Source organism: Chelmon rostratus, chromosome 18 (genome assembly GCF_017976325.1).
Source record: "Chelmon rostratus isolate fCheRos1 chromosome 18, fCheRos1.pri, whole genome shotgun sequence".
Classification (NCBI taxonomy): Eukaryota; Metazoa; Chordata; class Actinopteri; order Chaetodontiformes; family Chaetodontidae; genus Chelmon; species Chelmon rostratus.
In genome coordinates, this window is record NC_055675.1 from 22,686,527 (window position 1) to 22,707,924 (window position 21,398).

General features: G+C 43.3%; 1 protein-coding gene across 1 annotated transcript in view; it reads left to right on the forward strand.

Moving 5' to 3' along the window:
• Positions 1 to 846: 846 nt before the first annotated feature.
• The window catches only part of msra (methionine sulfoxide reductase A), a 31,307-nt gene continuing 10,755 nt past the window's right edge, over positions 847 to 21,398 (forward strand). The window contains exons 1-4 of the mRNA XM_041959182.1: positions 847 to 1,045; positions 16,476 to 16,544; positions 16,818 to 16,937; positions 20,708 to 20,812. Coding sequence (XP_041815116.1) covers positions 910 to 1,045; positions 16,476 to 16,544; positions 16,818 to 16,937; positions 20,708 to 20,812 — 430 coding nt within the window. The 5' untranslated portion in view covers positions 847 to 909. The remainder of the gene's footprint in view (positions 1,046 to 16,475; positions 16,545 to 16,817; positions 16,938 to 20,707; positions 20,813 to 21,398) is intronic.

A 21,398-nucleotide genomic window follows, 5' to 3' on the forward strand; every position in this document is an offset into this window, starting at 1 on the left:
TTTACATAGGTGACATAATAAAGATTGTAGGTCGAACTAACATCTGTGAGACACTGGGGAGAGTAGCTTTTCAAATTCAATAGCCCAACCTGTATTACACATTAAAAAAGGGAAATGTGCAGTTTTGGTTGTAGGGCCTATTATCAATATGTGTCCCACATACACAACAGTCCATAGAGCACAAACATACACAACAGCTTCTTCAATATAGAACTGGAATTTATTGACTTTTAAAGGAAATTAACAGAATTTGTATGTATGTTTGACAGCTGGCTTGGAATCACAGATATCAGACTTTTCGACCCGAACTTGAACCTTGATTTGTAACTATTCAGGTCAGAGTGGAGGTGTAAACAGCCACAGGTGAGATCAATGTAACAACAGTGTCATCTTTACAGAAATTAAGCTCACGTTTTCTGTCGTGAAAATTTATTTTGCAGCTGTCAAAACGGGTTGCAATCATACCAAACTCCATTCATAAATCTAACAAATTTGTATTTTTTTTACTCACTGCTGATGGTACACTTCTTCAAAGTGTACCATCAACAAACAGAAGAAATAACTAAGGCGTCTGGTCAATTCCGCGCACATGTGATGTCACTTTAATTGTGAAAAGAACAAGTAAAATAGTAAGATGTTAAACATTTCTCTCCAAAATTACAGTTCAGGCATCGTTCGTGCAGGAATTCTGCTCTATTCTTGAGTGTCAAATGGCTTTTATCGTGTGTGTGTAAGTGTGTGTGTGTGAGTGTGTATTCAGGCAGGACGCTTTGTTTATGGTCCCGGTCAGTAACACGTGAGAACTTTGACATTACACAAGCCCCCGTTAGGTAAGATAGCTGCTATGTAGCCAAGCTAACTGAGCTAGCTGTCAGTGCGCCGCAGGTGTGTCAGTGCTGCTGTCCTTCAATGGTCTCCTCCTCCAGGCTCAGTCTAATTTGGCGGCACTTTGTCAACAGCAGGATGGGAGAAATGGCCTCCAAAGCCCAGATGCCGACTCCAGAGACAGCGCTGCCCGGCCGGACTGCCAGCATTAAAGTCTCCGGTAAGACTGATGCCGGCTAGCTTTAGCATGCTACCGTTAGCTTCTTTAGCAAAACATGTAACTTCATGATGCAACCGCGTTAGATAACGAACCAGTATGGACAGTTGGCCGGTTTATGTGGTCTCCTGGTTACCTCGGGCTAACTGTGCCTTCCTCACACGACGGAACAGGTTTAGTTATACAGACGGAAACTAGTTATAAGGTTTCTTTTAGAGGAGTCGTGGCTTTCCTCGGAAATAGACGAGAGTAGCCGAGTGCAGACGGGGGGCGTTTGGAAAGTGGTCCCGGTGTCGGACAGCTCGAAGTTGGCTGGACTAAACCGCGTTGCTGAGGAAGTGGATGCAATAAAATCCAGTGTTATTGTCTGGAGACGGACATGATGAACAGAATCAGTATAAAAACCGTTTCCTGATCGATTACATCAGTGTGCAGGTCACTTAAATTGTGCAAGAAACGTGACACTGTGACGCTTATTATTCTAACAAGTCCATTTAAATTCTCAGATCATCGATCCCTGTAGTTTAAATAACAGTTAGCACACAGTCCTGTCTATCAGCTCTCTACACCAACTATCATATCAGCTTTCACACCACCTCCACAACTCAGTCCAGCCCCACCCATCAGGACCCGTTTTAAAACCATTCATATCAACAACTGTAAAGTTTCTACAATTCTGATTAAGTGCTAATGGTCAATTTAGCTGTTAGCATCTGCTGGTTATATCAATGGGAATTAGCTGCTGCTGTGCATGCATCTTGAACATTGTAGGAACATTGACATTAAGTATATTTAAAACATCATTAAAAAAAAAGCTGCATAAGCATCCCAAAGCAGATATTTACAAATCTGAACAATCAGCTGTTTGGTTGTTCTCTGTGACTGCAAGACAACATTCATTACCGTAGTCAACTACTACAGACAGTCATGAAGCTTGTAAAGTGAATATATTGAACAATTAAAGGCTAATTAGTAAAGGGGGAGACTTTGGTCTGATGTCGACAAGAATGAATGTTTCATTGCTGTTGTAGCAGACATATCCAGAGTTTCAGCTTCCTGTCAATAAAAATTATCTAAATGTTGCTGATCATATTGGAGGTTTAACAATTCCTGACATGTAAACAAGTTGACTTTCAAGTCTTAATTATGATTTTGAAACCAGGATATAGCCGACTTATTAACTCAGAAGTGCTGAAATGCAGGAATATATTGATGATTGATGTCAGCCAAAGTCCACTATTCAGTATAATTAAAGCCGAATGAAATGCTCACAGTGGATATCGTCAGTGAACAGTTTTTTTAAACCTCATAGTCTGACTCTGAAATGATTCAGCTGTCCTCAGTCCGTCTCAAGTCTTAAATATGGAAATCCTTCACATCTCTGCCATTAGTCAATTATGACATTAATCTGGCATAAAATCACAATATGGAAAATGAGTGTGCATAAAATGATCAAAATCAATACTCATGGCCTATTCTGCATTACATCAGAAACCACTTAACACGTTTAAATAACGTCTTTAATTAGAAGTTGCTCAGAATCAATAATTCACACAGATTCATACTTTAGAATAATGTATGTATATATAAAAACATTTTCCCTCAAAGTCTATAAAGACGATGTTGAATCGCTGCTTGGCCCTAATTTGCAAAATAAGAACATTGGCATTTAATATTAGATATTAGCAGCTTCAGTTCATAAATACCAGTGTCGACTTTTAATAATCAGCACATGTTGGTTTGTTTACTCGTTCTAAAGGATAATTGTGGGTCTAACATGTAAACGGCTTAAACAAAAGTGTGTGTTTGTGAGACGGAGAGTTTTCAGTGTGTATAAACAGACCGACAGCGGCAGTAAGTTGGCAGCCGGGGCAGTTGGCACCAATCTGCCCCCTCTTCACTACAAGTGAGGGCGCTGAGCGTTGGCACATGATGAATAGATCTGCACTGGCACCGAACAAAAGACACAACACACACACACACACTCAGACACACACAGTCAGTCACTAGCCTTTAACATTAAACCGAGTGCGATGGCAGGAAGAAGCAGGGAGTGTAAAGGTGGTGGGGAAGTTGCTGCATATTGACTCTGTTGTTTTTGGGTTCAGTGTTAAAGAGGCAGAGAGGAGCAGTGAGGGTGGGGGGGGGGAGTGAGGAGTCAAATGTTTGCGTTTGAGTGATTTTAAATGAGCCTTTCAGATTTTTTTTTTGTTGTTGATTTACCGGAAGTGTGCTCAGAGTTTTTTTGTGGGCTGGAGGGGATTGGACGGGGGAAGGAGGATGTCGGAGCGGAGGGGTTAGGAGGGCGGGGGTCCACCGCGAAAGGACGACTGGGATGGATGGATGGATGGATGGATGGAAGGGTTCAGACGGAGTGGCAGACATGCTGGAGCATCGCCAAAGCTTCTCGGGAACGCTGCCACAATCGAGAGAGACGAAGAAAGAGCGAGGGAGCGGGGAGGAAAGGAAGAGCCATGCCTGCAGTGGAGAGACTTGGCAGGGCTTCCCCTCCTTTGTCTGCCTGGCTCAGGGCTGCAGCGCCAGAGGAAATCAAGAAATGTCCAGGCGTGGTGGTGCTGCTGGTGGACGGGGACGAGCTCTGCCTTGGCTCCGAAAAGACGAGAGAGAAAAAGAACTTCGAAACGGCTGCAGAGACCAAAAAACAAAACAGGCGCTTTTCTCTTTCTGAACGATATTCAGCATCGAAGACGTTCGGACACAAAGTGAAACTCGATCTCAGTGTCCGATGAGCCGACCTGCAGTCTCTGACCTGGACGAGGACTTCAGAGAGTCGACCAGCAGCCGGCGGAAGGCCGACGCTTCACCAAGCAGGAGGTTTGTGTGCGACTGATTGTTTGTCTTTGAAGCATCTTGAAATCAGTTGGATTATTGTTTCAGTTTCTGGTGAAAACGGCGTCGCGTCAGTTTAAGAGCTAAATTTTAACACGCGTGCTGAAACGCAGAGAGATAGATGTCTGCTATGTTTTTCTCTTAGTGTGGCGACTTGTCTTGTCCTGAAACTGACCCAGAGGACATGAAGCAGGCCGAGTCGGGCCAGAAGCCTGAACTGGAGACCACCAACATGTTGTTCCACCTCTTTAATATCGTCGCTCAGCTGACTTGGTTGATGCGGAATTGAAGCATTCGGGTTTATGGTGGGAGTGAAAGTTCATTCTTGACCTTGGAAACAGTAAAATCTGATCTCAGGCTCCATTTAGTAGATGTTCTGGAGCTTTTAATCACATCACATGATCTTCATCAGCAGATGGAGTTCGTCCAGGTGTCTGAAAAGCAGCATTGTAAGTTTCCAGCCTGATTCACCTCCTGTGGTCGGAAATGATCTCAGTTGCACCTGTAGCCACACCCAGCAGTGATGTCATGGGCTCCTGAAGTACACCTGTGCGTCACTGCAGCGAGGTGAGGCGTTAAACCACTGGAGGGCAGCAAAAACGAGGTTTTCAGGGGACTAGAAGGTCGTCTTTAAGAAGTTCTCTTCCACGATGGCTAACAGTTGAGTTTGACAGTTCATTCAGAAGTTGTTCAGATAATCTCACCACAGTCTGTTAAGAGATCATAGATCATAGATCATAGATCGATCACAGATCATAAATCATCTATTAATCTTTATCTGATATCCAATGAGGTAGAAACTAACAAAACAGTTTGCTCCTTCAAAATACTTCAGTCATGTAACTTGTCTGGAAATTGGACACGGGCATTTTTTGGAAATTAATTATCTTATTATTGATTATTTTATCAGTTAATGGATGAATCATTTTGTTTATAAAATGTCAGGAAATGGTGAAAAACGTCCCAGAGTCCAACGTGCTTTCTTCAGATTGCTTGTTTTATCTGGCCAGCAGTCCAAAACACAAACATAATCTGTTTGTTATCATAAATGACAAAGAACAAGCATCAAGTCCTCATATTTGACCATTTGGAGATGGATTAATCGATTAATAATAGATCAGAAATTGAAATAATTCCACTGTTTTTGTCACTAAATCAGTGTCATTTATGTTCACTTGAGGTGTTTAAAATCTCTCTTGGCCTCTTCTTCTCCTTATCATAACGTCAGCCTGTACGATGAACATAATGTACAGAGCTCATTACTTACAGTGGGACTCGTGTTTGGGGTCAGAGGTCAGCGGCTGAAAATGATTCTCTTACCCGGGTCTTACTTCACTCCCCCTCCACACCCACACGCAGATGGACAAAAGTGAACACTGAAGCCTGATGAAGAAGTCAGTGTCGTCTTCATCGCAGCTGAAGGCAGATGTGTTCAGACATCCAGCAGCCGCTTTTTTAATTAGCAGCTATAAATCATCATTATAGCGGCTTGCTCTGGTGGAACGTGCAGTTTGTTCCGTGTTTTTCTGCAGAGATTCTTCGAGGTCGATGTAAATATCAGGAGTGATATGGTGCTAATGAGTTCAGGGTATCATAAGTTTACGTTAAAGGGAGAGTTGTGTCGCCAGAAAGCTGTGCGAGCGGCTGATTGATGAGCAGCAGAGCTCACTGAGCTTCAGCTGCTGCAGATAAAGTCACTGCATTCGTGTTTCATGGAGCAGAGAACAAGCAGGAGTGAGCTGCGACGAACGAACGGCCTCCTGTTGAAATGAAAGAAAACTGATGTGATAATTAACCAACACTTTATTGAAACTTGCTCGTTACAGCTTTCTTAAATGTGGCCGTTTTCTGCTTTTTCTGACGATTTAAAGACGTCGCTTTGATTCTGTGAACAGCCGTTTGTTCTTGTTTGTGACACACTAAAAGCTAAAGGATTTATCAAAAATAAAAATTAATTCATGCATTAAATACCCACGGTTTCAGCCCTAAACTTACTTTTGCCTTTCAGTCCCAGTTCAGGTTGGCTGGGAAACCTCTTTCAAATATTTGACATACTTGTACTTCAGTACTTTCATGCCACTTCCTGCTTCTACTCAACTACATCTGACAGATAAACATACAAACACACAAGTATTAGTAGTGAAGTATGTTGTGTTATAATTCAAACTAAACTACTGTTAAACCACAGTGTGTAGAAATACACACATAGTCACAGTAATCTGATGAGATCAGATAGAACAGCAGAACAGGAGAACAGATAGAACAGGAGAACAGTCACAGGGACGTTTTACTGCACTCAGTACTTTTACTTTAATACTTGAAGTACATTTTCCTGATCATACTTAAATACTTGAAAGCTGGAGTTTGTAACGTTCGAGAAACCAGCAAGACTAAACTAAAAGCTAGTTTAAGTGTACAACTGCTGTTGGAAGAGAATTTCAGCAATTATTATTATTATATACAGAAAAATTGCTTCTAAAATACTGAAACCTTCTCTCGCTTGAAGACGCAGGACTTTTACTTGTAACAGAGTGTATTTACAGTGCAGTATTAGTACTTAAATAAATACTTCCAATAAAATACTTCCTCCGCCACCCCTCAGCAGTCACATACGGGTGTAATGTTCTGGTGTCCACATACTTGTGGCCACGTCGTTTGTCGGACAGATCAGGTGAATCCAGGTGAAGCTGGTGTGTAAACCGGTATCAGTGTCTCCATCTCATCTCTTGTACCTGTTAAACGTCTGTGCGGCGTTATCAGGCTCACGCTCCTCAGTCCGTCTACCTTTGTCACAGCCATTACCACGACGACACAGAGGGATTCCAGCGAACGGACGCGTGTTTGCGCGTGATCCCATCAGCGGAGCTCTTTGTTGTTTACACAGTGGCCCGATGACCTTGACGGGCGAGATGACGGACGTTTCAGGGAGAACGTGACAGACATAACGGATGAGACACGCAGACAGAGGGGGAGAGAGGCGGAGATGAAAAGATGGAGGCACAGAGACGCCGAGGCCGAGAGGCTAACTGTGTGTCGCCCAGATGTCGATAACGTTTCATCTAAAAACACAAAATAATTCATGATCATCAGATCCTTTATTTCAGATACCGTCGTCTGAAAACAGAGAAGAAACAGAAGTATTATCAGCAAAAGTCTAATCAGATCAAAGTAAAAATACATGTAGGAGCCTGATTTAGATACTTTATATACTACTGGGTAGATACAGTACTGCATCATACAGTATTATATAAGTATATTGTGTTTTTTTTAATGTAAAAAGTAATTATAAGCTCAGATAAGTGCAGATGAGTAAAAAGTGCAACATTTCCCTCTGAAATGTGTGGAGAACGGAAGTTAAGTACACGTATGTTGAAAAGCACAGCTCGTGTGTTGATGATCAAACTGTCATTGATCCTTTAAAGTTGGTTTTTGATCAGTCGAACTCGTCGTCGGATCAGTTGAGGCCCATTGGGACGGGATTAACGTCACAGCAGGCGGGAAGGTGGAGAATAAAATATTCACTGTGTTCGTCACTTATTTAGCTCATAGTTTTAAGCATCAGGATATATGGTCTGGTGATATATTATGGTCTGTAATAGACGTGCAGACGAGGAAAGTGTCCGCAGAGAGACGCAGGATCTGAGAAAGAGACGTGAGGCAAAGACGCTTCATGAGGTTAATTTCAGTCAAAACTGAGTCAAACCTCAACACACAGACATGAAACACACTGATATCATTCAGTGCGAGTTACACTTCCAGAGGACGAAAAGAAATATTCAGAAATCCACTTAGAAATCACAGAAGTCCCCTGAGAATCATCACATTTTAAAGTTTTCTTCAGTCTCAGAGTAAACCAGTGACAGCTGTTTGTACGTCAGTGGCTTCACTGCAGGAACAGTGACTACTAATTAATTCACCATTTTTCTAACGGTGCCAATTTGCAAAAATGTAAACAAAAAACAAAAGAGTGGCTCCAGCCCCCCCGCCTGTACTGCAGCTGACGTTCCAGCTGCCCACCTGATGAGCTTTAACGGGGTCTCGCTCTCATGGTGGTGTAAAATCTTTCTGTTTCTGATGTGAGAGGAGAAGGACAAGCAGCTCTACTCTGAAACACGAGAACAAAGCTCTGGATGAGATGCGAATGTGCTCATCGTGGCTGTGATTATAAGCTAACTCATAGTTTTGGTTTTATAGCGCCTTTAATGCAGGAGCTGATGTTGCTTGAATTCATCAGGTGGACAGACTGAAAATACATGTTTCTCTGTTTCTGACGGGTGTAAAAAGACATGTCAGCCGTTTCCTGCCCAAAGATGGATTTATCAGACTCATGCAGCATTAAACATATTTGAAATCTGCACAAAATGACGTTTATTTGATCGTTTTAGTACAAAACTGGCTTCAGGTTTGGCGATCAGCAGTCATTGGTGAAGGTAAATGACACTAACTGGACTTTTCTAATTAACGTCCGTCTGTCTGATCGACTGAATTAACTCTGCAGCTGCTTTAGATCCAGATCACGCCTGCTTTTCTCTCACACCTGCTGTAGTTAAACATGTAGTTGTAGTTTAAACACAGGAACCGTTTCTTTTTATTTTACAAAGAGGTGATGTGATTCACATCTATCCTCTCAACACATTGTTAATGCACTGATGCTCATAAAAGCCTGTAAACATGTTGCAGTGAACCGCTTCTCCCTTCATGTTTTAAATATAAGTAACCTCCTGTACCAAATATTTCATGAGTCTGTCGGTCAGCGTCAGCATTTCCTCCAGACTTCAGTTCCTTCAGTGTGTGAACGCTCAGAGCCGGTACAGTAATCTATAGATGAAGCCAGCAGTCGAACATTTATACATCTGAAAGGCTCCAATCAGCCCGAGTTAGAAGTGCAAAGTGCTCTAAGTACTGCTTGTCACACCCCACCATCCTGCACCACACACACCCACTACTAATGGCTCTGAGTGATGGATCGAGCTCACACACACACACACACAGCCTGTGGTGACCTATTAACCCCAACCACTGCTCTAATTACATACAAACATAGCTGTCAATCAAGTGTCTCAAAGTTTTAGAGGAGATGAAGCAAAGGTGGAAAAAAGCAGGAAATGAAGTGTAGAAGGTGCAGAAGGTGTAGAAGGTGTAGAAGGTGCAGAAGGTGCAGAAGGTGTAGCAGGTGTAGAAGGTGTGGTGCAGGCGATGATTTAGTAATAGTGCAAATATGCTTTGTGAGCAGAACAACAGAAACCTTGTATCACAGGTTACACTCTGTGTTTTCCAGCAGCTGCTTCGTGTTCGCTAACATTAAACTTCAGGGAAAGAGGAAAACACTTTAATTGGCTCGTAGCTTCCAAACGATTCCCAAATTTCCTGCGAACACCCCGGAAACTTTGCGCTGATTGAAGAGAACATATGTGCACTTCTTAATAATTCATTCCAATTAATTTCTGGCATAATGAGTCTCAGTCCACAGCGACAAAAATCTGACTTTTTTGTACAGGCAAGAATATAATTTAACATAAATTGATTTAATTAGTGGCAAATTTCTTTTTAAAAAATACACACATATTCAGATACAAATGTGGGATCATTAATGAGAAAGGCTGATGACTCAGGATCTGTTATTTTTAATCTTAATATCTAGTGGTGAGGCTGCAGTCGCCTCCCCTCCCCCACGGAGGCCACTAAAATCATGAAAGTCTCTTTCTACAGTCGGTGCTGGGTTTGTCCTTTATGGGCTACTGTAGCATCATGGCTACACACAGAGCTCATGCTAAGCTAACGAAAACACGAGAAGGATTCTTGTTTTCAGGTGATTTTTAATGTGCTGCATTTCTGCCAATAGATCAGCGTAAATCCTCCACACCGGACCTTTAATCTGGTGGAAAACCTGCTCAATCCAGACCCAAAAGACCCGACCCAGACAGACCCGAGTAGAGAAAGACCACCGACATCGTCGCCTCTCAGGTTTTAGAATCAGCAGCTGGACACGTGATTCCCGTAAAACTTTTAGCTGAAGACAAACACTTGTTCAGATAAAGAGCAGCTAAACTACCTGCCTCTTCAACATAAAGCAGTCCAGGACAACACGCAGCCCTCGTCCTCTTTGAGGCTGCAGCTGAGTGTCTCTAACGTTTATCTAAGGGGGCAAACATCTCCTCGGTAACAACCTTGGCTATTGTGTCTGAAGCCCATCGAAGCCCACGAAGCAGCTTGCTTTTCTAACAAACACTCACTCTATTCATAAAAATGAATAATTTAAACAAGCGCGCGGCTTCCTGGAGATGCTGTGAGGCGGGCGCAGAAGGCTGTCAGCAGCAGAACAATGAGGATAACGCTGATGGCCGTAATGATGGGCAGTAATAAAAACGATGATGGCAATCAGAGGGGCTGATTGAGAGGCTCAGATGGAGGGAGACGGAAACGCTGCAGCACGGAGAAACAAATGGAAAGAGAGACATGGGTGGAGGAGGGATGATGAGGGGAGGGGAGAGCAGGAGGAAGATGAAGAAACCAGGCAATCAGAGAGAGACGCAGGAGGACGAGAGGGTGGGGGGAGGTTACTTTGTAGATTTAATTGCAGAGCAGTTGAGGCAATCTTTTCTGTGTGTGTGTGTGTGTGTGTGTGTGTGTGTGTGTGTGTAGACCCTCCAATATCCCCCAGCCAGACATTAGCTGCAGTCCTTCATTTATCACTGTCAGGTCTGCAGCTCCAGGGGAAGCAGAAGGGGGAGTCCTGGACGTCCAGGCCAGGTTGTAGCTCCACTCGGGGGCAGCGAGCGAGGCCGGGTGGAGCAGAGCTACAGAGTCTCTGTGCTGATTAATCTGTTGGGTTTGCAGCTGACGACTGTTTTCGCTGTCGACTAGACTAGAATTTAAATTTCTTATTTTTTTTTTAATTATTCAGATCGACTAATTGACTATCGAAGTGGTTGGCGATTGATTTAATTATTGACTTATCGATGAATCGTTTAATTTTGCTGATATGCGATTGGTTCAGACTGAACAATCTTATGCTGATCTCCTGACTTTTCCAGTAGCGCCACCATCAGGCCAGTTTGTCCAGGCCTTTGGTTTCCCTGCAGCTCCTGGTTTGTGGCCCTCTCGGTTGCCGTAGGCTGCTGTGTTTTTGGGTCGCGGTCCGCAGACGTTCAGTGGAAGGAAACTGATTTCCAGTTTGTTGCTCACAGCGAGCCTTTTTGACCATTTCCTGTCAGTTTACAGGCCAAACGGGGGGTTCAGGGGATTAACGGCGTGCCTACAGGAGGCGTTTCAGCCGCGTTTTGCTGGTGTTATACGTGCGTAAACCTGTGTTATGTAACTGGCCGTGCAACAACCCTGTTTCCAGTCCAGCCAGAACCCTCTGCTGTCGGCTGTCTGAGTGAAGGCAAAAGCAAAGCGAGCGTTAGCTGCAGTCATGACATACTTCAGGTCGTTAGCAGAACTACAGAAGGAGTGTGACGCTGCAGTTTGTTCTCAGTCAGTGACGTAACGACACTGAATGTGCTGAAACTCACCCTTAGAGAGTGATTGATCCGCCATCAATAAGCTGAGGTAAAACCTGCGGTCCTTGTAGTGATTCACTTTATTCTCATCGTACAACAATAACTTCAGCGCCGAGCTGTTTGTTTTAGCTTCGCGTCGTGCGTTCTGTCAGCCTCTGCTTCGTTATCTGTGGTCTCACTCCAGAAAATGAAAAAGTGGTGAAGGACGTGATGAAAGGACACGAAGATAAAACAGAGTCTGTCGAGTGCTGATTGGCTGATTCTGGAGCAGCGCTGCCTGCCTTCACACACATGTAGGCCTGAGCTGAAATAGAGCAGCACTAATGGAGAAAGAGTGTGTGTGTGTGTGTGTGTGTGTGTGTGTGCCACAGATGTCGCCATGGATAAAGGCCTGTTCTGTGATCAGGCTTATTATTGTGACAGGATTTAGGGAGCTGTAGAAGAGACTGGGAGGCAGGCTGGTTACTCACACACACACACACACACATACACACACACACACACACACACACACACACACACACACACACACACACACACACACGCTCCTGTACCTAAAATGAAGTGGCTGGCTGTTTGATGTGAAGTGTCCTGAAGTGCTTTCTAACCTCTTTCACTGCTCTGCACCACCAAATAAAATAAAATTAGCTGCCAGTGCAAACAGCCAGAAACTGGCTCTTTATGTAGTTGAGGTAAAAATCGTTCTGCTCGTGGAAACACGACGAAAAACTACCTGCAGCCTCTCTTCATCTATTGAAACGACAACGCAGGCGTCGGCTGTGCAGTGTAAGAAACGTACGTTGTGTATTTTTAGATGCACATCCTGAGTATCTTTGTCTTCGGCCTGCTCAGAGCGCTCCTGCAAGGTTAAGCAATGCTGTGAGAATACATAGAAATCCACACACATGCACACACACACACACACACACAACAAGAATTTGAATTCAGTTCATCAACAAGAAGCGTTGTTATCATTCCCAGAGAGATAAAGACGACCAGGAGAACAACGTTTCAAAGGAGGCACGCCTGGAATAATTATTCAGGAAAATGTGTGTGTGTGTGATTGTGTGTGTGTGTGTGTGTGTGTGTGACAGAAAAAGAAAAGATAACTGTAGAATATTAATGAATCTCTTTCCTGTGTTTGGGAAATTATTTATCCGTCGTCTGAACCTTTCGGTTATTTTGCTCTTTTTATTTAATAGTCTGTTTCGTATATTCACTGATTGCTGCTCCGGCAGCTTGAAAGCTTGAAAGCAAAATGCACGAACAGAAGCTGCAGAGGCAAAATTCACGCCCACCACCTCAAAGACCAGATCGTGGTCCCCAAAGAGGTTTTTGATTCACTGGCGGAGAGTTCGGCACTTCAGGCTGCGTTTGCTGGTGAAATCCAGTGAAACATCTGGTTCTTGTCACTGGGTGGTGTAAGTGGAGGAGATGAGGTGAACCTCCTGCATGTAGCCTCCACCTGCTGCAGGTGGTGACGCAGCCCGTGACGCTGTGCAGAAGAGCTGGGTGGAGAGATTCATTTTACATTTCTGCGTACGGATTAAACAAATGAGATCCGACGTGTTAATTACTGGACTTTAGATGTTTTAATGAAGTGGATTTTTGACAGAGCCAGGCTAGCTGTTTCCCTCTGCTTCCAGTCTTTATGCTAAGCTAAGCTAATCACTTTCCAACACTACACAGACACGAGGGTGGTGTCGATCTTCTCTCATTTATCTCTCAGAAAGAAAGCAAATAAATCTGTTTGCAATTCTTGTATGAAAGGTGTTATACAAATAAAGTTTATTATTATTATTATTATTATTAGCATTAACTATTCCTTTAGCATCGTACGTTTAAGCTGAGCTGAATCAAAATGTGGACTATGTGTTTTCAAGCTCAAAATGTTGAGCGTTTTTTGTCCTCGCTCTGAAAACGAAGCTCTATTTCCTGCTAAGCAGTTTACGTGGCTAATGAAAATTAATATTCCTATTTGCATGCAGCCGTGCGTCCTCAGTTTAATGAACACAGCCTCCCTCTTTCATTCGTTCAACCACCTTCTTGAAAAGGTCGCCGCTGTGATGTTTGTGTTTCATAATGTCGGACCTGAAATGTGTGGTCGGTGGAATATCTCTGACTTGACATGAACGCTTCCTCCAGGTCTGTGTCTCGGTCAGATCCCGAGCCTGCATGTTTGACTTAAAAGCGCAGTGAGATTCAGATACTGACCACAAATAGAGCGAGCATCAGGAGCAGTCGAACCTGCACAGGAAATCAGAAAATACGAAACAAATCCAGGCGATCCAAAACCAAACATCAAGTCAAGTGAGAGAGAAATAACGTTTTCTAATTATCTGTGATCAAATGAGTACAAGTGCAAAAAATCATGAGTAAATATCTATCAAAAGATTGTTTCATCTGCGTCTTCTGGTATTTTCAGAAATACCTGTAAAGGTGTGTGTGTGTGTGTGTGTGCGCGCGGTGATATCGACAGTTATTATCAAAGGTGTGAAGGTGTGTACATTTCAGAGCATATATGCGATTAGAGGTACAGTAGGAAGAGGGTGACAGCTGATCTGCATCTTCTGCTTCCAGCTTTTGTTTTATTTTTAATCATGCTCTCTCCATGCACACACACACACACACGCACACACACACACACGCGCACACACACACACACACACACACAGAGCTGTTAGACTCATTAGTATTCTGTCTGGACTTATTGTCTTTCCCCACTGACATTTACATTTAAATTGTTTATCTCTCAGTGTGTGTGTGTGTGTGTGTGTGTGTGTGTGTGTGTGTGTGCGCGCAGCCAGTAATGAACATGCCTTCACTGGTCCCTGAAGGCAGCCATTACTAACACACACAGAGGATAATGTGGGAGGAGGAAGAGTACGTGTGGCTGTATTAAGATGCAGGATCTTAGATTTTCACTTTGCGGCCGCGGAGATGAACGAGTTGTTGAAGGCTGACGCTTTTTTGGAGCGAAGCCCAGTTTGTGCTGATGTTCAGGAGCTTCGCATTTGATCAGATTCACGCAGAATACCATCTCCAGGTCAATTTTAACGTCTTTCCTCGTCTGTCCTCGGTTGAACAGGCAATGTTTCGATCCGACAGGGCTTCGTATCAAGCTACTGGCCAACATGTTTGGACATGTGATGAGCTCATTCTGATGTTTACAGTCAGCCAATCAGGCAAAAAAAAAAAAAAATTAGATAAACATTTTCAATAAGACACAAAATATATGGTCAAGAATCAAATTGTTGATCTCAGATTTATTCTAAAAATTGCACAAAATAACAACAAAATATTGGGAATAAACAGCATAATTTAGCAGTGCTGTTGCTGTGATGTTGCTATTAGCATCTTATTATTTCTGCATTTTTATTCTTATCTATTTCATCGTTATTCATTTCTATGTTTTAATTTCACTTTATCATTCTCCTTTGTTTCTAATATATCTGCTTTTCATTTATTAATGTATTTTCTTTGTTGTTATGGACATGGCCTAGAGGTTGGAGAAGCGGCTTGTGACCGGAGGGTCGCCGGTTCGATCCACTGGACTGGCAGAGAAACTGGGGTGTGGTGGAGTATCCCCCCCCCCCCCCCCCCCCGATGTGCCCTTGCCATTAAGAGCAAGGCACTTAATGCTCCCCGGGCGCCTGATGCGGCAGCCCACTGCTCCTGTGTGTTCACTGCATGTTCCGTGTGCATGTGTGTGTTTACAGTGATGGGTGAAATGCAGAGAATAATAATTTCCCAGTTTGGGATCAATAAAGTGAATAAAATTTAAAATTAAATTTATAAAAATTTGGCTCATATTTGAATCTCTTGTGAGGCTCCATAGATTAAAAATTAGACACATCTAAGGAACATACTGCTGAATAAAGGTTTATTTCATGACCTTTACCTGTAGCGTTAGGCTAGCTTCATATTTCTTTAGCTCCCAGCTGAGACGAGCAGGATTCACTGTGGAAACCTTGTGTTCAGCCTGACGGTGCGAACAGGATCTGCGTCTGATGTGAAGCCGATTAGCAGGAGGACTGTAAAGAGACTGGAGCCCTTTACCCCCCAACGCCTAATCAGGACGGGAAATGGCTGCAGCGGCTCCGGCCCTTCGTCCCTCAGAGTACAGAGGAAGATGAGAAGGTGTCTGACGGAAACCTTCAGACAGTCGTTCTGATGCTCGCTGTCTCGCAGCAGGACGAAAGGCCGCTCGCGTAACCTGACAGACAAGGACGACTCGCAGGGATTCAGTGTGTGTGTGTGTGTGTGTGTGTGTGTGTGTGTGTGTGTGTGTGTGTGTGTTTGGAGGGCTGCTGATTGGTTGGCAGTATCCATCTGGCTGCTTTTGTCTATAGGCATGCTGCCCCACACAACAATTAGGCTTCCATGCATGAAGACTGTGTGTGTGTGTGTGTGTGTGTGTGTGTGTGTGTGTGTGTGTGTGTGTGTGTGTGTGTGTGAAGAAGGGGGGTGGTGAATGGGGGGGGGGATCCAGATGTTGGGTTCATTCTCATTCTACCCCATCCCATTTATTTTAATCCATCTCCCTCCCCCACAGTGTTGTACAACAAGCCATCTGTACACACACACACACACACACACACACACACACACACACACACACACACAGACAGCCTCCAGCTCAGCCAGGTGGTTGGGTGGCCTCAAATGGGTCCTCATGCACCTCTGGCTCTGTGCTGATTGGAGTGAATGCAGCTCGTATGAAATTAAGCAGAGCTGCTCGCCACTGTTAAAGTGGGTCACTGTGTGTGTGTGTGTGTGTGTGTGTGTGTGTGTGTGTGTGTGTGTGTGTGTGCGCGCATCTCAGGGGAATTCAGCACTTTCATTTTTGGTTCTCGGTGGTGGAGTCTTATGAAAATTTCATTGAAAATATATATATAAAATATATTGTGCATACGGCGAGCTGTTGGGCAGTCGTCTCAGTCTGCCGCCGTTTGAGTCCGCAGGAAGTGAAACGAAGCTCGTGTGGTAACATTTGCCCGTGCACGCCATTTATGTTGGATCTTCCCTTTTACTTTAATGCTCCTAGCCTCATTCTGTCTCTGTCTCACTCTCTCATGCAGCCAAACACGATGTGAATGGCAACAAGACCGTTGCACCGTTTCCAGAGGGGACCGAGATGGTCATGTTTGGTGAGTCCAATCAGAAAACAGCAGAAATAATGCATTTCCCAGTTTCTCTGAGGCCACAGTGATGCCTTCAGTTTGCTTTTCCAATCTAAAACCTGAACACATTCAATTTGCTGTTAAAACCTCATATTTTAGTAGCTGGATCCAGAGAATTTTTTGCTATTTTTGCTTGAAAAACGACTGAAATGATCGACTTGTTGTTGCAGCTGAAGTGAATACTCTCATGTCTGTGGCCTTTCCCGTGTCGTGTCTGTTGTTTGCTGTCTGTTCTTGAAGGTATGGGCTGTTTCTGGGGAGCAGAGAGGAAGTTCTGGAGACAAAAAGGAGTTTATTCCACCCAGGTGGGCTATGCAGGAGGGTACACATCCAACCCCACCTACAGGGAAGTCTGCACAGGTAGCTCCTGCATACACATACACACACACACACACACACACACACACACAGACACTGTGTTGTCAACAGAGAGTCAATAGATTGTGGAAAACAAGGCACACATAAACAGAAGAGTGAATAATTTCCCTCAGGCCCTGTTATGCTGGGGCATGGAAAAGGCTGCTATTGATGCCTGACCACTCTGAGCAACTGTGTGTGTGTGTGCGCGTGTGTGTGTGTGTTTCTGTGTGATGGGTGTCCAGACCTCCCAGTGATCCCTGCAGTCAGCCAGTACAGAGTGAATCCATCATTAGACCTGCATCGCCACCTGTCTCTTTTTCTTTCCAGCTTAGTTTTATTCTTCCAGACACATAAACAAATAACTGTCAAACAGTCTGAACAGATTAGCTGATCAATTGACATCCTCTGCCCTCACTATGCACAGCAAGATAACCCCCAGTAAAGGTGGAAGATAATAGATCTATTTTTTACTGGCAGCCTTTGTTTTATTGGATAAAAGCAATGATAGCGGCAAAAATTCAGAAAAGATGAGAAAGACTGAGAGTCTCCAGCGACGCTAGCTGCCTCCTGAAGCTCCTCCAGTTGCTGCAGCGCTGTTAGCTTAATGCTAACATCAGCATGCTCATGACAGAGCTGGTGTGATGTTCGGCAGGTACGCTGTTACGTTCACCATCTGCATTCAGTATGTGAGCCAACATTTTTCACTGAGCGCAAACAGAAAGTGCAGCTTATAGTTTCAGGTATTGTTCGTCATTAAAGGTTTTTGATTTGCTCGTCAGTTTTGTTCCCACGTATGAACACATTTCATGCAGGAAGCACGTTCCTCTCGCATGCAGGTTTGTCAAATCTGGGTAAAATCACACGTGAATACGGTGAAATGCTTGAGAGCACAGGCTGAGTGTGTGATTATTATTATTCACGCTTTCCGACCTCCATCTAATTTTCTGCACTTGTGATTTCTTCACCTTTAACTGTAATAAGACCAAATGTATTTTATTTTATACTTTTGTTCTTTTTCTACATGTTTTTTGTGTTTTTCCTCTTTTTATTCTTGCTGTCTGGAACACTTAAATTTCCCCAGCATGGGATCAGTCATCTTATCTTATCTTATCTTAGGTCTACATTTTCTTTACAAACATATGTGCAAACAGCTCACATGTTTTACTTTCTGACACGTGTTCATTCTGAACATCCTGTGAATGGGAACTGTGGTAACACTCGTCTGTTTTTCACCACATTCCTGCATTCCTGTATCCTGTTTTTGCACATCCTAGTCAGGCTTCATCCTAAGCCAGCCTGCCGATGAAGAGGAGGTGTCTTTAAACTTCTCACTGTTTCTAAAGCAGCTATGTTTGAACAACAGTAACAGCCAGGTTTGAACCCGGTTTGACCTGCCGGATGTGTTTTTTTTGATTCGCAGTGGAGGATGACGCTTGGCTAAACGCACATCTCCACCTCCAGGAGAAACAGCAATAACAAAGCTGACCCGCAGGTTCATCGCTGCTTAAATATTTACCGTCAGCTCAGTGCAGCTTCACATCGCAGATTAAATTAGCATGGTTTGTCTTTTTGTACAAAAACACAGGTCGTATCATCAGAATTAAAATGACTCCCACTCTTTTATTATTCTTCTCATTCTCAGTTCTGGTCTCTCTCTCTCACTTTGTTCGTCTTTATTTGTTTTCAAAGCCGGAACAGTAGCTTGTGACCAAAGGATTGTTCTTATAAAGTAAATCAGTGAATCCTTCTTTCATCAAACATAATAATGTAATATAAATGCAAAGCAGAACAACCCATTAGACACTCCGACAGCTCCATGAAAACTAAGCAAACAGAATGAGACGAGGACGAGAAGTCGTCGTTTTGAGTTCATCGTGTCGAGTTTTGGTGCAGCTCTCCGCAGAGGTGTGGAGGGACGAGTGTCCAGTTAATAGTGGCGGTCTGCAGGAAGTCGGGTGTGGTGGTTGAAGGAAAAATTAAGGGCGTGATTTGATAATAGCAATGTGCTAAAATGTTCTACTGCTAGCCTGAGGGCTGGGTGTTGAGCCTCAGTGCTTGCAGTTTATTGCTAACGTTTAAGGTCTTGCTCCTGGATGCATTTCTGACCTGTTGACCTGGTCTTTGCCCTCTGGACCATTAAAATCTGTGGATGGAGCCCTGCTGGTTTTACTATTAGAGCCCCAAAAGTCTTTTAAAACTCCTCTTAAAACTTTTCTTTTTGTGAAATCTTTTGAAAATAGTTGCTAAATGTTTTATTTATACTGTTTGATCGTATTCAGCTCATTTTACTGTCTTTACTTCCTCTGTGCTCACGTCCTTTGGCCTTTTTCTCATTTTATCCACCTTCTAGTTTTATTTCTCTTTTGTAAAGCACTTTGTATCCTTGCTAAGAACAGGGCTATATGACTCAAGTTTATTATTATATTTTCATATATCAATGCTGTGTTTTTTTAAACAATATATTTATTGAAGTTTTGTGCAGACATATCAAGGTTACACACACGTATTTAACGGTAAACAAACTAATTAACAGACATTAGGTACATTCAGAATCAGCGTTTGAGTCCATGAGGTGAAAGAAGAAATAGAAAAGAAAAATAAAGTGCAGCTCCTGATTGTGGTCCTCGACTGGGAGAAGTTATGTTGTCCCAGTTTCGCTCAGCAAGTTAGACAAATCTTTGTTCTTGATATACCAAATATAACCCCCCCACACTTTCTGAAACATTTCTTGCTTATCTTTTAAAGTATACGTTATTTTTTCCAATGGCAAACATAAAGACATTGTTGACGTGTTGCTCTGAGCTGCTCGTGTTGAAGTGGCGACATAACGAGGACGTGAGATAACGCTACAGTTAAACGAGCGTCATGTGGACAACATCTGTCTGCAGCTTCCGAGCACCGCTTCATTTCTCATCTTGTCCGAGATGAATTTATTCCTGCGAGGTGGGTTCGGTGGTTAATTTAATATCGACCGCCGCTTTGTCTCTGTTCGCCAATATCTACGGTAGGAATCCATAACTCCTGATATTAAAAAAGTAATAAGAGAGAGAGAGAGGAGGAAGATGAGGTGCAGCCTATTGGGTCACACTCATTACCGACACCAGCTGCTATCTGTCTGTCTGCAGGACTGATCGTTTGTTGTGGTTCAGCATCGACTTTGGGCTTTTCAAGGACACCAACTGTATTTTGGATTTTTAGGTGTGAATCTGATGAAGTTTGAGAACATTTTTAAAATCTAGTAAAAGTACTGAAAGTTTTTGCAGGTGAGTTTTCACAGCTGGCAGACAAACAGTCTTCATCAGCAGTTGTCATGGATCTGTGGTTCTTCACGCTTCCCATCATTCAGAGCACCTACAGGACGTCCTGTTCTTGACCCTGCAGACAGCAGTTTGACAGAACAGTCTCAAATTTAGGTCCATTTATTTGCTTGTTCTGGAGCTTTCGACCAGGACTTCAGGACTCGTGTAGGACAACCAAGAATTCCTAAAATGGAAAAGTTTGAAGACCACATGATAGGTGGAAGTTCTGGAAGAAGTGAGTGAGTTTAGCTTTAGTTCAGACTGGAAGATGATTCTCCACAACTTCTTAAAGGGATGACCATCAGCTCCTTCAAATTCAACCAATAGAAATGTTCTTTAGTCATTTTCATTTAAAGGAATTAAAATATTTGTCATGTTTAGAAGCTGTGATCCTCAAACACCTGTGACAAAAGCCACATTTCTATGACTTCGCTCAAACACACATGCTCTCACAGGTGTTGTATTTTGCAGGTATGACCGGCCACACCGAGGTGGTGAGAGTCGTCTTCTATCCAGAGAAGATCAGCTTAGCCAAGCTGCTCCAGGTTTTCTGGGAAAGTCACGACCCGACTCAAGGTACAACGTCAGCCAACACACACTCATCACCGAACCTGTCGACTGATGAACAGGATGAAAACGCTTTGATAGAAGGAAAACTGTGTGAACTATAAAATAAGACATACTGAATTATGTAGTAAGCAAAAAACAGCGTAAACAAGGCTAAATGTGTTTTCTATTTTAGATTATTTAACATTTGCACCGTGTTGGCTTCCTCTCAGGTGGCCTCATGAGGTCTTGAAGTGGTTCTCTTATATCCTGAGACCTTGTTGGCTGATTTTCTTTCACTCTGCAGCCCAAAAAATGTATTTTAGGTCATCGTGCTGTTGAAAACAAATGATGGTCCCATGAGGTGAAACCAGATGGGATGGCGTGTCGCTGCAGACTGCTGTGCTAGCATCTAGGATTAGCATAAAAATATGTTTGCTAACATTGCCGTGATAATGCAGCAGCTAATGGACGTTAGCATGCGCTAAGTGAAGGGCAACTGGACAACCTTTAATATATAAAGAAGCTAAGAATAGCATTTCAACAGGACACAGCATGTTAACAGGATGTACCAACATTTAGCATGTTGGATTGACATTAGCATGATGTTTATCAT